General features: G+C 41.1%; 1 protein-coding gene across 1 annotated transcript in view; it reads left to right on the top strand.

Annotated features, from left to right (window-relative positions):
• The first annotated feature begins 754 nt into the window (after nucleotides 1–754).
• kat2a (K(lysine) acetyltransferase 2A) overlaps nucleotides 755–17,763 on the top strand; it is a 34,836-nt gene continuing 17,827 nt past the window's right edge. Inside the window, exons 1-9 of the mRNA XM_084328483.1 lie at nucleotides 755–996; nucleotides 1,726–1,855; nucleotides 2,048–2,193; nucleotides 3,282–3,371; nucleotides 4,213–4,394; nucleotides 9,955–10,146; nucleotides 13,041–13,147; nucleotides 14,456–14,560; nucleotides 17,069–17,205. Coding sequence (XP_084184609.1) covers nucleotides 769–996; nucleotides 1,726–1,855; nucleotides 2,048–2,193; nucleotides 3,282–3,371; nucleotides 4,213–4,394; nucleotides 9,955–10,146; nucleotides 13,041–13,147; nucleotides 14,456–14,560; nucleotides 17,069–17,205 — 1,317 coding nt within the window. The 5' untranslated portion in view covers nucleotides 755–768. The remainder of the gene's footprint in view (nucleotides 997–1,725; nucleotides 1,856–2,047; nucleotides 2,194–3,281; nucleotides 3,372–4,212; nucleotides 4,395–9,954; nucleotides 10,147–13,040; nucleotides 13,148–14,455; nucleotides 14,561–17,068; nucleotides 17,206–17,763) is intronic.

Raw genomic sequence — 17,763 nt, 5'->3', positions numbered from 1 at the left:
AAACCGTCATCACCTAGTGCCGGTAAATGTCCAACCCCCCCCCCAATGTACAATTTCTTCCCCCTTGAATGTATATATTTTCTTTTATGATCTCTGTCTCTTATACAGTAGGCCTACTGTATATTTGTATATCTTGTTGTATGTCATACATGTCTGGATGTAACAGTACTGTATAATCTGTATGTCGTATGTCATTATGAATTGAAAATGGGGGACCCTGATGTAAACAAGACGAAAGTCTTTCTCTGGTCTGCATCCCCTTAACAATTGTGTGTATTGAGCCGTACTGTATTGTACCCATTCTGCAATCTTTTAATAAAATGTTCAATCAATCAATCAATCAAAATATAGGTAAATACACTTTTCTTTTTAATGTTTCTGTTTAAGTTATGAAGTCCAAATGGCACCCTATAAAAAAAAGTACCCAGAGCTATTATTTTAGCATGTTGTAGACCACTTATTTTAACAAATAAAATACCACTTACAGCACATTTAATCGCACAGAGACTCTGCTACCGTCAAGTCAAGTCAAGTCAAGTCAGTTTTATTTGTATAGCACATTTCCAGGCAGCGGCAGCTGACACCAAAGTGCTTCACAAGCAAGTTGATAAAAACAAAATAGTGTGAGGCAAGGTATAAAGAAAGGGGGGGGACTACAAACCCCATAGTGCACCTCACCGACCAGGGGAAGTGAGGAGGACCGAAAAACGACAGAGCAAAGTACTTCTACTAGACTAGTCTGACCGAGGTCTGAGTGCGAGAGCGGTGATGTCGGACCCGGCGACACAGGCCCCACAACCCCGGCTAGTGCAAGCCCCGTCTGGCGGGTCCGCTGGGTCGAACGCTGCCGCGGCAGGTTCCACCGGCTCTGGGAACAGTGATCCGGCCAGACCGGGCCTGAGCCAACAGCAGCGGGCGAGCCAAAAGAAAGCCCAGGTCCGAGCTTTCCCACGAGCGAAAAAGCTCGAGAAACTTGGCGTATTCTCCGCGTGCAAGGTAGCTAGCTAGCAGCCAACTCAAGCCCATCACAACACAGCACTACTGGGCGTAACGAGCTAGCCGATTATATTAGCTAACGTTAGCGTATTCCGCACACGCATCGAAACGAAAACACCACATTTTTGACAAGCTGGTTGTTGCAAATTAATCTGTTATTAGCTGTACGATAACGGTACTTGGGGGTACACATTTGGCCATGCACTTGTGGTTAGCTGACACATAGCTAGCTAACTTAGCTTGTTAGTCAGCATTCCATGGGTAACAGTACTGTATATTTGCATATCGTATATGTCACAAATGTTACAGTACTAAATACCTGTATGTTATGTATGTCCTTATTCCATAAATGTCATGTATATTGTGTATGTCATAAATATCACTGAATTGAAAATGGGGGACCCTGATGTAAACAAGACAAACGTCTTTCTCTGGTCTGCATCCCCTTAACAATTGTGTGTATCGAGCCGTACTGTACCCATTCTGCAATCTGTTAAATAAAGTTTTCATTCATTCATTCATTCATTCATTCATTCATTCATTCATTCATTCATTCATTTAGTCAGCATTCATTGTTATCAACAGCCTGTTGGCAGCCGAGTTAGCGCCCAACAGCCAGCCTAGAACTTGTTTGCTAATAATTCATACTGCTGTGAATTAAGTGTGCTTGTTTTGCTATGCCGTACAACCCTACCATTGGATATTACAGATATCTGTCCATGTTCTCAGGCCAGTGACACATGCAAATGCAATGGCTGGAAGAACCCAAATCCACCAACAGCCACCCGTATGGACCTGCAGCAGCAACAGCAGGCTGCCAGTCTGAGCGAACCTTGTCGCAGTTGTGGACATGCTTTGGGTACAAACTAACTATCCAGTTTACACCTCTCTCACATAGATTCACGCCTGTCGGCGACACAAACAAGCTATATCGGTTGTTATCTCTAGAATAATGTGTTTTTCACACCTCACTAATACTTTGTTACATGAATAAACTGACAACGCACACATGACATGTATTCTGTGTATGTGTGTGTGTGTGTGTGTTTAGCTAACCATGTGTCCCACCTGGAGAATGTGTCTGAGGATGAGATCAACAGACTGTTGGGAATGGTGGTGGACGTGGAGAACCTCTTCATGTCTGTACACAAAGAGGAGGACACAGACACCAAGCAGGTCTACTTCTACCTCTTCAAGGTAATCAAGCGGCAACCTCATTACTGTGTACAGGCACACACTTTTGTTATGCTCACTGTCAGGCCTCTGGCATCGCTGTGTTTTGACTAATTCGCACATCAGCCATGTTTGCATCCAAGTATTTACAATACATTATAGGTACATAGGTAATGGAACACGTGCAAGTAATAATGACAATAGTGATAACAGCACTAGTAATGAACAGTAGTGGGTGACAGGATTCAATTAGACCGTAGTAATAGAGATGATGGTATACATGGTCCAAACCGTAGTAACACACTGCCCCAAAGTCCGTGGGGGGCTTCAATCAAAAGAGGTTTATATGACCAAGATGACCAATAGCCTAGAGCATGAAGAAACAAAATATTGCAATATTCTATAATTCTATTCTATAAAGAATATTGCTTTCATATTCAGAAAAACCCATCAATAAACTAATAGGCCCCATGCATCATTATCCAGACTAACGTGTGTATATCCCAGCTACATTGGTTTTCTCATAGTTGGGAATCTTGGGATATAAACCTACCCCAGTAATTGTAAAAGGGACATTGTATTTACATGCACAAACTCATAGATTGGAATTTCCCAAATTATTATTGGAAACCTACATGAACGGGCTACAACTACACCAATTCAAAGTTGTTATAACACAGATACCTATAATCAAATTACAACCTAATTACAGCCATAGCCTTTCTCTGGCACCTCCACAAAATCGAATCCAAACAAAAGGAATAACCCACGTGTCAATTGGCCTACCGGTATACCTACAGTTGCTACCATAAATTGCGGGCCATGACTGCACTTCGGTCTTTATCTTGCTTCAGAAAGCATTGGGGTCATCTTATTGGGAGGGGAAACCCTTGTGAGCACGGGGAGAACATGCAAACTCCACACAGAAAGGACCAGGAGATACCCCACCTGGGTACCTGGCAATGCGGCAACCTAGTCCCCAAGTGGGAATCGAACCCAGGACCTTCTAGCTGTGAGGCGACAGTGTTAACCAATAACCACTACGCCGCCCACAGTCGGATTGGAAACGTGGCTATTGACATTGAAGCTCATGACTGTTTTCTTTCTCTCAGCTACTGAGGAAATGCATCCTGCAGATGAGCCAGCCGGTCGTGGAGGGATCACTGGGGAGCCCACCCTTTGAGAAGCCCAACATTGAGCAGGTGAATATGGCCACCTCATGTCTTTTTTTACCCCTGTTTATGAATGAATGAATGAATGAATGACCTTTATTTATATAGCACCCTTCACAGCACGAATGCACAGGGTGCTTTACACTACAGCTTAATATAAAAACACAATAAAAACAAAATAAACAGAAATAAATGACAAACAGCAGTTAAAAACCGTGAAACCAGATAGAAAAAGTAGAATAAAAGAATTTGGATAAAATCATGAGTCACTAATTAAAACAACACTATAGAACAGTGAGGACAAGAAAAAGGCGCCTATGTGTGATCAAAAGCCTGCCTGAACAAATGTGTTTTTAGTTGTTTTTTAAAAGAGTTCTCAGAGGGGGCAGTTCGCAGGTCCAGGGGGAGAGCGTTCCAGAGCCTTGGTGCTGTCACCTCGAAGGCTCGATCACCCCTTGTTTTTAGCCTGGTCCTGGGGATCACTAGGAGGTGCTGATCGGCAGATCTGAGTGAGCGGGTGTTGGTGTAGGGATGGATGAGTTCCGTGATGTAGATAGGGGCCTGACCGTGAAGTGCTCTGAAAGTGAAAGTGAGTTCTGTGGGAGAGAAGGTGTCTCTGAAGGTTGATGAGGTGTATTTTGTCAGTTCATATTTATAGCAATCTTAGATTAGGTTAAAATGTATTGTCATTATACAGCACAAGTACAGTACAACAGGTATAGTACAGTATGTACATTGATTTAGGTATACAAACACTATGGTAGTAGTCATACTGGCCAGCAGCGTAACTAGTAAGGGATAATGTACAGATATCTGTTCTTCTAACTGCCCTGTTTCAACACCTTGTGCTTTTTTTCTCTTTCGTCCAAAGGGGGTGTTGAACTTTGTTCAGTATAAGTTTAGCCACCTGGCACCCAAGGAGAGGCAGACGATGTTTGAGCTTTCGAAGATGTTCCTCCTGTGCCTCAACTACTGGAAGCTGGAGACGCCCACGCAGTTCCGCCAGCGCTCCCAGAAAGATGACGGCACGGCGTACAAAGTGGACTATACCAGGTGTGCGCTTGAACTGTCCTTGTCTTTTCTTGTCATATCTTTGTCACCGTTAAGTTTATTTGATGTGTACATTACAGTAGCATTAGGATTGTAACATTCATAAAATTTGTATTTAATCTTGAAAGATCATTGAGAGCAAGCTCTCATTCATAATGATGTCAAGAAATACAGCAAAAAGAAAACAATATAGAAACACAGTCAATCAATTAAACATTTAAAATGATTACATGTATAGTACATGCATACATTCATGCACAAAAGACCAGATGCACTGAGGTTAGTGTTTGTAGCGAAATGCTCATTTCACAGGAGGCTTTTATAGAAAAGTTTAAATGATTGATATACTAAAATGCATCCACAATTAGATAGCCTAGACATTATGCAAATATAAATCACAGGTGTGTCTATAGGGAGGTGTAGTCTGACGTCGCTTTGGACCGCCTGTGAGGTCCACCCATATAGGGATTTAGAATTGGGAAATAAATGGATTATCAGCTATTGTAACAATTCTGCCGCATGGAAATTGAAACGCTTTCCATTTTTGCACAAAATGAGTTCCCTTCTATCACTAACATTATTGTTTAACCTCTTAACTCAATCAGCGCCAGACCAGAGGATAGTCTGGTTATCTCGCCAACCGTTCAGCGCCAGACCAGAGTATAGTCGGGTTTTCATCGTTATTTCTTTTATTCGATATTTCGATTCATTTCAGGCACACGGACCTCGGGGTTAACATGGGGAATCATCCTGAGATCGCCAAAGTGCAATACCGGCCGCATCCTGCCAGGTGGCAGTATCGAGCACCCTTTGAAACCTTATATCTTGCCCTGTGTTACGTTCAAATGTCTCCGGGCGCAGTTTTTTTGGTCAGGCGAGTCTAGCGGTTCACTCGATGGCATTGAGACGCGTCCAATGCCCCCGATGCATCTGTTGTGGTGGATTATGTTGGCGACACGATGGACACCAATACTGGGACTTGCAATCAGACAATTGGAATATTCTTTTTGGGGTACCTCCTAGTGAAGGTAAGGACTATATGACATCAATCCTGCTTTGATCCAACCATGATTTCACATCGATCGCAACGTGTGTGTGTAACGTTACTCCACAACGTATGCCGTTGGTGACTATCAAAGCATCAAAAAACTACCACCCCCCCTTTCATGCATTCATGATGAAACATAATACCTATTATATACATTTGATTTGGAAATAGTAGCATGTCCAGGCGAGAAACGGCAACAATTTTAGTGAAATTCACCTATTGCTGCATATCGGCGTTTTCTGGGATTAACCAGGATCACTCTAAAACTATACTTATATTCACCACGGTATAACACGCAAACGTATGGATGAAAACATTTATTCTTTTTCACATATTGAACGATAGATAGTTGATGTCAAATGGGCCATAGTAATGTATCCATAGCTATAATATAGATATAGCCATGCAAACACTGCCACTTATTCCTATCTTTTAGAGCGTTGCCGTGGTAGGAACAAGTCCGTGGCGTCCAAAGAGTTAAGCCCGGAGCCCTATATTCTGAAAATCCGCCTAAAATACATACCTAATTAAATGGAATATTGCTCCACTTTTACAAGGGTCATTTGCATGTTCTTGGTATCTAGGGACATCTATGGACCTCAGTGAATGTATTCCCAGTGTCAGAAATGTTGTCTATTACTAGGCTTGCTTAAATTGTGATGAAACAAAGGAGAATATGAATTATGATTTTTCTTTGACAGTGAATAACACCATGCTAAAAATGACCAGACATGAAAAACTGAGCTCGTTCAGGACCTGATCACGTGAACAAAAATCGAAGGAAATGAAAGGGAAGATGATTAAACAGAAGGTTTTGTAGATACAGTACTGAATTCTCACATCCGGACCAATGCTATTTGAAATATGATTATAGAATATAGAATAGCAGGCCTATAAATGACTATTATAGCCAACTCGCACATTTATGGATTGGGCCAAACTTCTCTTTCAAATGGCCCAGTTCAATTTGGATTTAGTATCACCAGGCGTGCATGAAGAACAGATAATGAATGTTTTTTATTCTTGCAAGAGATCCGCAATTTTGAAACTGATTTAAAATCGGATGGTTGCTAAATGCTCAAAATAGGGGAGAGAAACTAACTGCGCTCCAATATATGCCAATAATGTTCAGTTTTGTGGTATATAATCCTGAGTAATGGAGAAATACATTGCGTTGGACAGAGGGTGGAACACGGAAAAACGGCAATGACTTAACCACTACACCTCCCTATAGAGGTGTTATACATAAAAAAAACATCATTTTGCTCCTTTAACACATTCCCTGCCACAGTTATATCCATCAATATAGCCTCACTGCCACCACTCTAAGCCTATGGAGATCGTTTATAATTCCGTGATCGTCAGTAAATGCTTTATGTAGTATGGGATATATTGATCAGATATATGGGATATATAGATATATTGATCAGATCGGTTTGCAGTGAAAAGAATAAACAATTGGGCTGAAAATAGCTTCAGTGTCCTCTTACCATGCGTCAATGAGACTGGCGGTGAAAGATCCCAGGTATAGGACGTCGATCGTCTAGGTCCATTTCCGGTTTGTATGTCGCAATAAACGCCGAAATCATATCGATTATTAAGTTTATAAAGCGATCGATATGTACATTGTGTCTGTCGGGAGTCATGCAACAATATCTGACGGCCGGATGAATTTAATTGATGCACAGCCCCCATATCCTGTTTACCAGTGTAACTCGCCCGACCATCCACCAGGCGGCAGTATTGAGCCGTCGTTTTTTGGAGCCGTAGGGTCCAGCTGCAGTGCCGGAGGTGTATATATGAATTATGCCATGGTGAAAAAATTAAATATTGATCTCAATATCGCTGTACAGCGTGGTCTGGCGGTATAAGCATGGCGGGCAAACGTGTTCGAATCCAGCTCTCCACATTGTTTTCAGTTTAGCTGGTCGTCCGCAGTAATACACATTGGCCGTATTACGGGGAGGGAAACTGAAGGGTGGGGATCGGGCGTTGTGGACAGCGACTCCTACAGGTCGGTTGGTGCGCCTGCGCAGTAGAATCAGGAAGTGTCGGGGGCAGCGTGAGCCTCCCACGCGTTACTCCTCGCCACTGAGAGATCGAGCTGCGCAGGTGAAAAGATGCGACTGCTGTTACCTCAAGTACCGGAGGGGACTTGTGCTATGTATGACTTAGTCCACATTGCAGCCGGCTTGTGGGAGGCAAGAAACAGCGTTTGTGACAGGGGAGGGTTGAATTGGATGATACGAAATTGGGATGGGAGAAAAATATAGAAAATGGGAGAAAAAGTGGATAAAAAAAAAGCATGGCGGGCAATAACGTTTTAAAGTGTTTCCGGCGGTGGATGTGTTAACAAAGAGGGCTGTCTGGCCAAATGTGGTTTTGCGCAGTACAGTGTGACAATTGCCGTTTGTTAAAGCCTCTGTATTGGCTCTACTAGTGAGTTATAATGACGTCACTAAGCGGAGCAGTGCTACATGTTAAAATAATTTCCAAGTAGCTCATATATATTCCCCCGAAGATGATGCTCATCCTCTTTTGAATCGCAAGTGGCACATCTCTTTTCACATTTTCTAGGCAGCATTCCCTAATTCTTTTAGGAGCATATGTTGCTAAAGGGGTGTTACCTGTAGAACCCTATCAGGGTATCTGCGGGGTATTAAAAGGTATTAAATTCATAATTCTCAATTTAAGGCCTTAACACATTCAGTGCCATTCACTGATTTACACGTTTCTGACGCCTGACCGTTGAGTGCTAATCACGTGTTAACACGTTTCTGGATAGTTTTTCATAATTTTTTGATATTTTTTTTTTTATCCACTTTTTCTCCCATTTTTCTATATTTTCTCCCATCCCAATTTCGTATCATCCAATTCAACCCTCCCCTGTCACGAACGCTGTTTCTTGCCTCCCACAAGCCGGCTGCAATGTGGACTAAGTCATACATAGCACAAGTCCCCTCCGGTACTTGAGGTAACAGCAGTCGCATCTTTTCACCTGCGCAGCTCGATCTCTCAGTGTCGAGGAGTAACGCGTGGGAGGCTCACGCTGCCCCCGACACTTCCTGATTCTACTGCGCAGGCGCACCAACCGACTTGTAGGAGTCGCTTGTTCACAACGTTCGATCCCCACCCTTCAGTTTCCCTCCCCGTAATACGGCCAATGTGTATTACTGCGGACGACCAGCTAAACTGAAAACAATGTGGAGAGCTGGATTCGAACACGCGAATCCTAGCGTCTCCACACTGGTGGCGAGTGCCTTGCCCACTACACCACCTAGCCGCCCATAATCTTTCGATTTTAATACCCTATTCCATCCAGGGAGCATGGTGTTATCATAGGGAATGAGTCTGAGATCGCAAAAGTCCAATACCGCCACCTGCTAGGATGCGGCCGGTATTGCACATCCTTTGAAACGCTGTGTCTTGGGCTGTGCATAAATTATATAGGTCTGGGCGGACTTTTCTTTGTCGGACAAGTGTAGCGGTTCTAATGCTCGGATTGAGAAGAAACAATTACTCCTGATCCGTGTTCTGTGGTGCATTATGTTGGCGAAACAATGGACATCAATACTTGGAATATTCTTTTCGGGGTACATCCTACCTAGTCAAGGTAAGGGCTATATGGTATCAATCTTGCGTTGATCCAAGAATGTTTTCTTTGCGATCCGAGCGTATGTGTGTAACGCTAGTCCATAACGTATTCCGTTGGTGACGATCAAAGCATTGAAAAACGACCCCCCCCCCCCCACCACTTCATGCATTCATGATGGAACATAATACCGATCATATGCATTTGATTTTTTAATTGTAGCGTGTGTAGGGACAAAATGCCAATGGATTTAGTATAATACACATTGCGGCTTATAACCAGCCTCTCAGGAATTGGCCCGGATCATTCCGAAATAACACTCATATTCACCATGGTATAAAACGGGAAAGTATGGATGGAATTTTTTTTTCTTTTTTGCATCTTGACCGGAAGAAACCCAGTGTCAAATGACTATAGTATTGTATCCATAGCTATAATATAGAATTTAGTTATAGCTCTACAAACAAGGTGACAGACTCTATTAGTTTAATGGGTGGCATCGCATAGCCGTTTCCCGGAAACAGTGTGGCACAGAATGTGTTAAAAAGTATTAAAAAGTCTTACATTTCATTTGCACATGTATTACTTTTTTGGGGGTGTAGCCCGGCTTTTGGGAGATGAAATAATGAAATAATATAAATATATGAAACGTTTTTCTATTCAAGTCATTGTTTGTTGCGGGGCTACTGGGAGCTTGGTGCGTCTGGCGAGAGCCTGTATGGAACACGCAAGAATTTAAATTGGCGCACACGTTTTTTTATTAGCATGGTTGTGAAATTGGTATTAAAAAGGTCTTAAAAATTGTTAAATTTAACTTGTTGAAACCTGTTTATTGACTTGCGTGCTTATGGTTGGGTTTGCCTTTTAATCAGTTTGAACAACCACACTAAAGGTCTTTATCTGAATGCCTCTTGCATTCCCAGGTGGCTGTGCTACTGCCATGTCCCCCAGAGTAACGACAGCCTGCCGCGCTATGAAACCACTCAGGTGTTTGGTCGCAGCCTGCTCAAGTCCATCTTCACAGTGACACGCCGTCAGCTCTTGGAGAAGTTCAGAGTGGAGAAGGACAAACTGCTGCCAGAGAAACGCACGCTCATCCTCACACACTTCCCCAAGTAAGTGTGGGACCACACTGTTGAAATTCTCTGTGCAAGTGTTAGGGCGATTATTAACCTCTTAAACCCTTGCCATATTTTCAGAAAATTTGCCTAAAAGTACATACCCAGGTAAATGGAAGATTGCTCCACTTCTAGAAGGTCCATTAGCATGTTCTTGGTATCTAGGGACATATATGGACCTCAGGGAATGGATTCCCAGTGTCAGAAATATTGTGTCTGTTACTAGGCTTGAATAAATTGTAATGAACCAAAGGAGAATATATATATATATATATTTTTTTTTGTTAAATCTTTTGGCGGTGAATAACACCATGCTAACATTGACCAGACATGAAAAACCGCTGCATTTACAACACAAGACTAAATGAGAGCATCACGGCGTATGGCACAAGAATAGTTTTATCTCGATTATCTTGTTTCTGCGGGAAACCAAAATTGTAATTGAAACTGGATTAATCGCCCACCCTTACGTGTTGTCATGAGAGGTGAGAGCGTTCGTCTTTACACAAGGGGTATTTGAAAGGCATTCTAGTGGTGAATAGTAATGGAGCCACTTTGTTTTTCACCAAAATAATTGGATGGGTTGACATTACAGCCCAGTTTGCTCATAGTATACAAGGTAGTGTTGCTTTTGATATAAAAACACATGAACAGTATGTGATGGCTAAATCTATTTTAAAGCTGTAAATGTTTTGTATACATTTACGTTAATTTTTAAGAAATCTCAACTTGAAAGTTGTGAATAAACTATTATCCGATACGTTCTATATATATATACACCCGTAATTTGGCTTTTACTTAAGCAAAAAAAGAATATATTGGATGTTTGACGTAATGGGGGTAAATGGGTCCCAAAGTCCCAACTCAGTTGATTGATTGAAAACTTTATTAACAGATTGCAGAATGGGTACAATACAGTACAGCTCAATACTAACTAAAGGTCCTAGTATGCTTCCTTGTGGAACACAGAGAGGGGGGGGCAGTGTACCGTTCACCTTAGGGCTGGGCTATAAAACGACAACGATAATTATCGCGATATATTTTAATAATCGATACCGATCGATAATAAAAAAAAATATATAAAAAAAATTAAATGTGTGACCTGCAACAGGGCCGTTTTAAAACCAGAGACAGTGGACAGACTTGTCTTTCTTGCCTGCAACTTAAAGTAATGGCTTTGCTTGTCCAAATGACAATACTGACCAAATTGATTTATTTTTCTCTTGTCCATTTATTTTGTTTGCTTTCTAATTTAAAATACAGTTTGAAACCGTCTGTACACAGTAGGCTATGTGTACTAGCAGAGCTAGTCTCCAGTCGCGAGTCACGGTGCACATGTGCGGTAGTTTGTCCACCAAAAAAGTGCCAAAAGATAGAAAAGAAACTAGCAGAGCCAGAACTATTCAACTCCCCTGGAGCCACAGCCAGCAGAGAAGCCTGTTTACTTTAGCTTTCAAACCAGCTGCAGCCTGAGAACTGGAGTGTGAGGGGCTGTAACACTAAATATGGCGGCAACGACAAAGAATTGCTGCAAAATCTGTTGTTAAAAAAATTAAAAAATAAATATTTTTTAATACTTATAACAATATCGATAATTATCGATATCGAGTGATATGATAACATTATCATATCGTTATCGTGATATCATTTTTGGCCATATCGCCCAGCCCTAGTTCACCTCCACCATCTGTTCTCTCCCCTCCAGGTAGGATTGCATCCAGCTCACTGATGAACTATCAAAACTAGGGATGCTCGATATTGGCTTTTTTACCGATACCGATATTCCGATATTGTCCAACTCTTAATTTCGATACCGATACCGATACCGATATCAACCGATACCGATATATGCAGGGTTTCCCCCCAAAAAAACGGAATAATTTCAGGTAACTAATAATTTCACTGGATGCATTCAAAAGGCTTTCTAAATGTAAGCATTATCTGTGCAAAATATGATAATTAAAAAAGTAAAAATTAACATTACATATCTCTTGTTGTTGAATTAAACCAAAATGCATACTTTTGACAATAAATAAAATAAGAATTGGTTCTTACTTGCTTGCCTGGGTAAATAAAGGTTAAATTTTTTTTTTTTTTTTTTTTTTTTTTTTACCGATACCGATATTTTCCGATATCACATTTTACTGCTGATAATATCGGACATCCCTAATCAAAACCAATTGCTTTTAGCTTGTCAATCAGAATGGAGTGATTGACAGTGTCGACAGCCTTTTGGAGGTCTAGCATGACCATGCCGCAGTATTTGCCCGTGTCCACCTTGTGCTTGATGTGGTCATTCAAATAGAGAAGGCATGTGTCACTGGAATGGGATGTCCTGAAGCCAGATTGGAATTTGTAGATTAGCTTTTTTCTGCAAGGTACTTTTCGACCTGTTCATAGAATTTTTTTTCCATAACTTTCGAGATGGAGGTAAGAATAGAAACAGGGCGGTAGTTGCCTGGGTCTAATTTGCTGCCTTTTTTGTGCAGGGGGGTCACTCTTGCAATTTAGAAATCTTTGGGGACGTGTCCCTGTTTAATGGAGAGGTTTATGATTGGGGTGATGGTGGCTGCTGAGTCTCTGAGGAATTTGTAGGGGATATTGTCATGGCCAGTGGCCTTGTTAGGTTGGAGGGCGCTCAGTTTTTTTTTAACACCATCAGTTGTTACCATTTCGAGTTTGAAATAGACTTCAGCCAAGTTTGGAATAAGAGGGCTTTGGTGCTCAACTGTTGACTCTGAGGAAGACGCTTGTCGAAACGTCAGTCACCCCCCCTGTAATAAACGTGCAGACTTTGAGTGCTCCAGTGTTTTACTTTGGGTAGTCTCATTTTTTAAGTGCCCAGGTGAAACGCTTGCTTGGAGGTAAACGGGTGTTCGTTTGTCTGCCAGGTTTCTATCCATGCTAGAGGAGGAAATCTATGGGGAGAACTCGCCCATCTGGGAGGCTGACTTCACCATGCCTGCCTCAGATGGAGCCCAGCTGGGACATCAGACAGGTGAGAGAACATCCAGAAACATGTTTTACTTGTCCCAGAGTATATACACAGACAACTTAACATATCAGGATTCCTCAACGGTCATGATAAATCCAGGAATAAATTATGGAATTTGAAAATGGGGAATTTGGGAAATTATGAAAAGTCTTGGCAATTAAAAAATTATGGTCATGAGTTTACGGTAGGAAACAAAAAAGGTGACAGTGGCTCAGGAGGTAGAGCGATCGTCTGGTAATCGGAAGGTTTCCGGTTAGATTCTGGCTCCTCCCACGTGTCGTAAACTGTCCTTGACCGAGACGCCAAACCCCTAACTGCTTCTGATGAGTAGGTTGGAACCTTGCACGGCCACCTCCACTGTCAGTGTATGAATACGCGAGTGAATGGGTGAATGTGAGGCATGAGTTGTAAAGCGCGTTGGATAAAAGCTCTCTATATAAAATGCAGTAGGGCTGGGTGATATAACGATAACGATAATTATTGCGATATATTTTAATAATCGATATCGAATTTCTTTTCTTTTTTTTCCTTTTTTTGTGACCTGCAACAGGGCAGTTTTAAAACCAGAGACAGTGGACAGACTTGTCTTTCTTGCCTGCAACTTAAAGTAATGGCTTTGCTTGTCCAAATGACAATACTGACCAAATTGAGATACATTTTTCTCTTGTCCATTTATTTTGTTTGCTTTCTAATTTAAAATACAGTTTGAAACCGTCTGTACACAGTAGGCTATGTGTGCTAGCAGAGCTAGACTCCAGTCACGAGTCACGGTGCACATGTGCAGTGGTTTGTCCACCAAAAAAGCGCCAAAAGATAGAAAATAAACTAGCAGAGCCAGAACTGTTCAACTCCCTTGGAGCCACAGCCAGCAGAGAAGCCGGTTTACTTTCGCTTTCAAACCAGCTGCAGCCTGAGAACTGGAGTGTGGGGGGCTGTAACACTAAAGATGGCGGCAACGACAAAGAATTGCTGCAAAATAAACATACATATTTTTGTACATATTTTTATTTATTTTTTATACTTATAACAATATCGATAATATCGAATATCGAGTGATATGATATTGTTATCGATATCGTTATCGTGATATCATTTTTGGCCATATCGCCCAGCCCTAGTCAAAGTTATGGAAAACTCCAAGGAAAAACATTGAAATTTTACTGGAAAATAAGTGTGGGAACCCTGACAATAAGTGTGATTGTCAGAATGCTAAAATGTGTATTGTGTCCCCAGAAATCGTTGTTTTATGAATATAACAACCAGTTTTAATCATTTGCAGACTGATCTTATTGGTGTGTCACTTCTTTGTAGTGATCAGTCCAGCTGCGGTGTCTGGCTCCCCTTCTTTCTCCAAGGGCATGACCAGCGGCTCTTCCATGGGCAGCATGGATACAACGGGGGCAGAGCCCATCACAGGTCTGTAACCAATGATGCGGTTGCAACCTTACAAATGTTTCTTGTGATTAGTTGTATTGCTTATTTAGATCCACATTAGTTATTACCAAGGTAACTTTCTGTTCTTCCTTGGGTCCATAAGAAATGTTAAGAGTGCAAAAGTATGGCTTGACCATTTCAATTATTTTACTGATAGCATCATATTAGGGCTGCAACTAACAATTATTTTTATATCAATTAATCTGTTGATTATTTTTATATAAATTAATCTGTTGATTATTTTGATTGATTAGTTGATTGATCTAAACGATTAATTTACCAGAAAAACAACAATTGATTAAATTAGCAATTGAACATTTAAAAATGATTGACATGTTTTTCAAGTACATTACTACTATCCTTATGTCCAGAGCTCCAGACTAACTTTTTACATTGGTTGCACCAGTGCGCCTAACTTTTTAATTTAGGTGCACCAGCACATAATTTAGGTGCACCCAAAATTTTCCACTGCGCCTTTTGCCACTGCAATAATACATTTTAAGTAGGGATGCTCGATATTGGCTTTTTTACCGATACCGATATACCGATATTGTCAAACTCTTAATTTCCGATACCGATATCAACCGATACCGATATATGCAGGGTTCCCCCCCCCCCAAAAAATGGAATAATTTCAGGTAATTAACATTACATATCTCTTGTTGTGGAATTAACACATTATGCATACTTTTGACAATAAATAAAATCAGAATTAGTTCTTACTTGCTTGCCTGGGTAAATAAAGGTTATAGAAATGTAAAAGATTTTTTTTTTTGAAAACCGATACCGATATTTTCCGATATCACATTTTAATGCCGATATCGGCCGATAATATCGGACAACTCTAATTTTAAGCGTTACCTTTACCATTACCTTTTTTGTCAGTTTCCATACACATTAGTAATTTCTTAAGATGTTATGTAAATTATTGTAAAAAATAACATTGTATTACAGTTAGCTCGCAAAGTCCAATCCTTCACCTTTTTATGTCTATTTTAACACATTCAGCTCCAGTCAGAGCTGTCCCAAGCCTGTTTTTGGGATTCGAACATTCGCCAGGGTTTTTCGAACGGATGTTCGAACCATCGTTTTTAATCATGCAAACAATTTGCTCCTAAATAGGGAGGTGTAGTCGGACGTCACTTTGGACCGCCTGCGAGGTCCACCCGTATAGGGATTTATCTTTGGGAAAATGGATTATCGGCTATTGAAACAATTCTACCTCATGAACATTTGGAAAGCTTTCCATTTTTGCACAAAATGAGTTCCCTTCTATCACTAACATTATTTGTTAAGCATTTTTGGTTGAAATAAAATTCAGCAATTTTTCTTTTTTACAATTAATTGCGAATATTTTCATGTTGAGCTATAGATTGTGGATGAATAAGCACAGAAAGGTACACCATGCAAATGTTGATGCTTTATTTGTTTTAAACGAGACGATTTAGAAATGGGCATTGGGCAAATACATTGTGTTTTCAAGAGATGGACCGGCCGGAAACAGCAATCGTGTAACTACTACATCTCCCTATAGACCAGGAAGTAACCACTACACCTCCCTATAGACCAGGAAGTAACCACTACACCTCCCTATAGACCAGGAAGTAACCACTACACCTCCCTAGACCAGGAAGTAACCACTACACCTCCCTATACTAATAGTCTTTCGGGTATTTTATTTTGAAAAATGGCCACTTCCGCCCGCGCCTCATCCCAGCGTAAGCGTACTGTCGAGTCTTGACTAGCAAAGTTTAAGCACATAGCGCACATTGCTGCGGTTGAGTAGTAGATGTACCTACTTACTGGTCACGGAAGGCTTGAATAACGTTTGAATGATAATCCATTTTGTGAATACATTTGTTGAAACAGCTTTGTTGGCCGACGGCTCCTGCTATCTTAACGTTAGCTAAAGCTAAAGGGCTGCGGTCTAACGTTACATAGCTTAATTAACGTGTATAACATACCTGTGTAACGTTAAGCAGCTTGTGTTCCGCTGGGAAAGCATCACTGCATACACTTTGTTTAATCCAAACATCCATTCGGAAAGGTTGTATTATGAAACCAGTATGAGACGCTGTGTTTTTTTTATCGTTTCAATTCTCACATGGGTTTTTTGTTTATCCTGTCATTCAGCGAATAATAATGGCAGGGTGATGATCAGAGCCAGATCGGGGCTGGTCTTTGCATAATGCACGTGTTATAATAATAATAATAATGGATTGGATTTATATAGCGCTCTTTGTGACACCCCAGTGACCTATAGCCAATCAAAGGCAGAGATTTTTTTTTTTTTTAGAACGCACATGGCCACGGGGGAAAAAAACGATACACACACATACACACAGACAGACAGACAGACCTGCTGGGAGCTGGGAGCACCAGTGCGACAAGGGAAAACATCCAGTCGCACGGCACTGAGATTTGGTCGCAAAATGCAAATGCAAAATGCAAAATAGTTGAATGATTATACTGTCTCTATGTGTCGTTCAGGAGAGAAGCGTAAGCTACCAGAGGCGTTGACCTTGGAGGATGCAAAGAGGATCCGGGTGATGGGAGACATTCCTATGGAGCTGGTCAACGAGGTCATGATGACCATCACTGACCCGGCTGCCATGCTGGGGCCAGAGGTGAGACGGTCTGGGAAAGGGTAGTAGTCATTTAGTGAGATATGAAGATTTATATTAGAGGAAGGTTATATTTTATATCAAACATTTAGAATTGAGCAGAACTGCATTTGAAAGGTACCAGTGACTATTCTAGCAGCATGTGTGTTCGCTCTAACACTTAGTGAGTACAGGGTAACTATGGGGTATTAAAAACGTTTTAAAAAATATTAAATTCATAATTCTCAATTTAACCTGTTAAGCCCTAGCCATATTTTCAGAAAATTTGCCTAAAAGTACATACCCAAGTAAATGGAATATTGTTCCACTTCTACAATACAAGGTCCATTTGCATGTTCTTGGTATCTAGGGACATCTATGTACCTCAGGGAATGTATTCCCAGTGTCAGAAATGGTGTCTTATCACTATGCTTGGGTAAATTGTAATGAACCAAAGGAGAATATAATTTATTATTATTAAATAAAAATCATATTTCACGGTGAATAACACCACTGTGCTCATTCAGCACCTTCCCGAGATCCTTCCTGTGTACAAAAAACCTAAGCAAATGAATAAAGGGC

This window comes from Notolepis coatsorum (genome assembly GCF_963971535.1).
Source record: "Notolepis coatsorum genome assembly, chromosome: 14".
NCBI lineage: Eukaryota > Metazoa > Chordata > Actinopteri > Aulopiformes > Paralepididae > Notolepis > Notolepis coatsorum.
The sequence above is the reverse complement of the archived record's forward strand: the minus strand, read 5'-3'. Positions and strand labels throughout refer to the sequence as shown.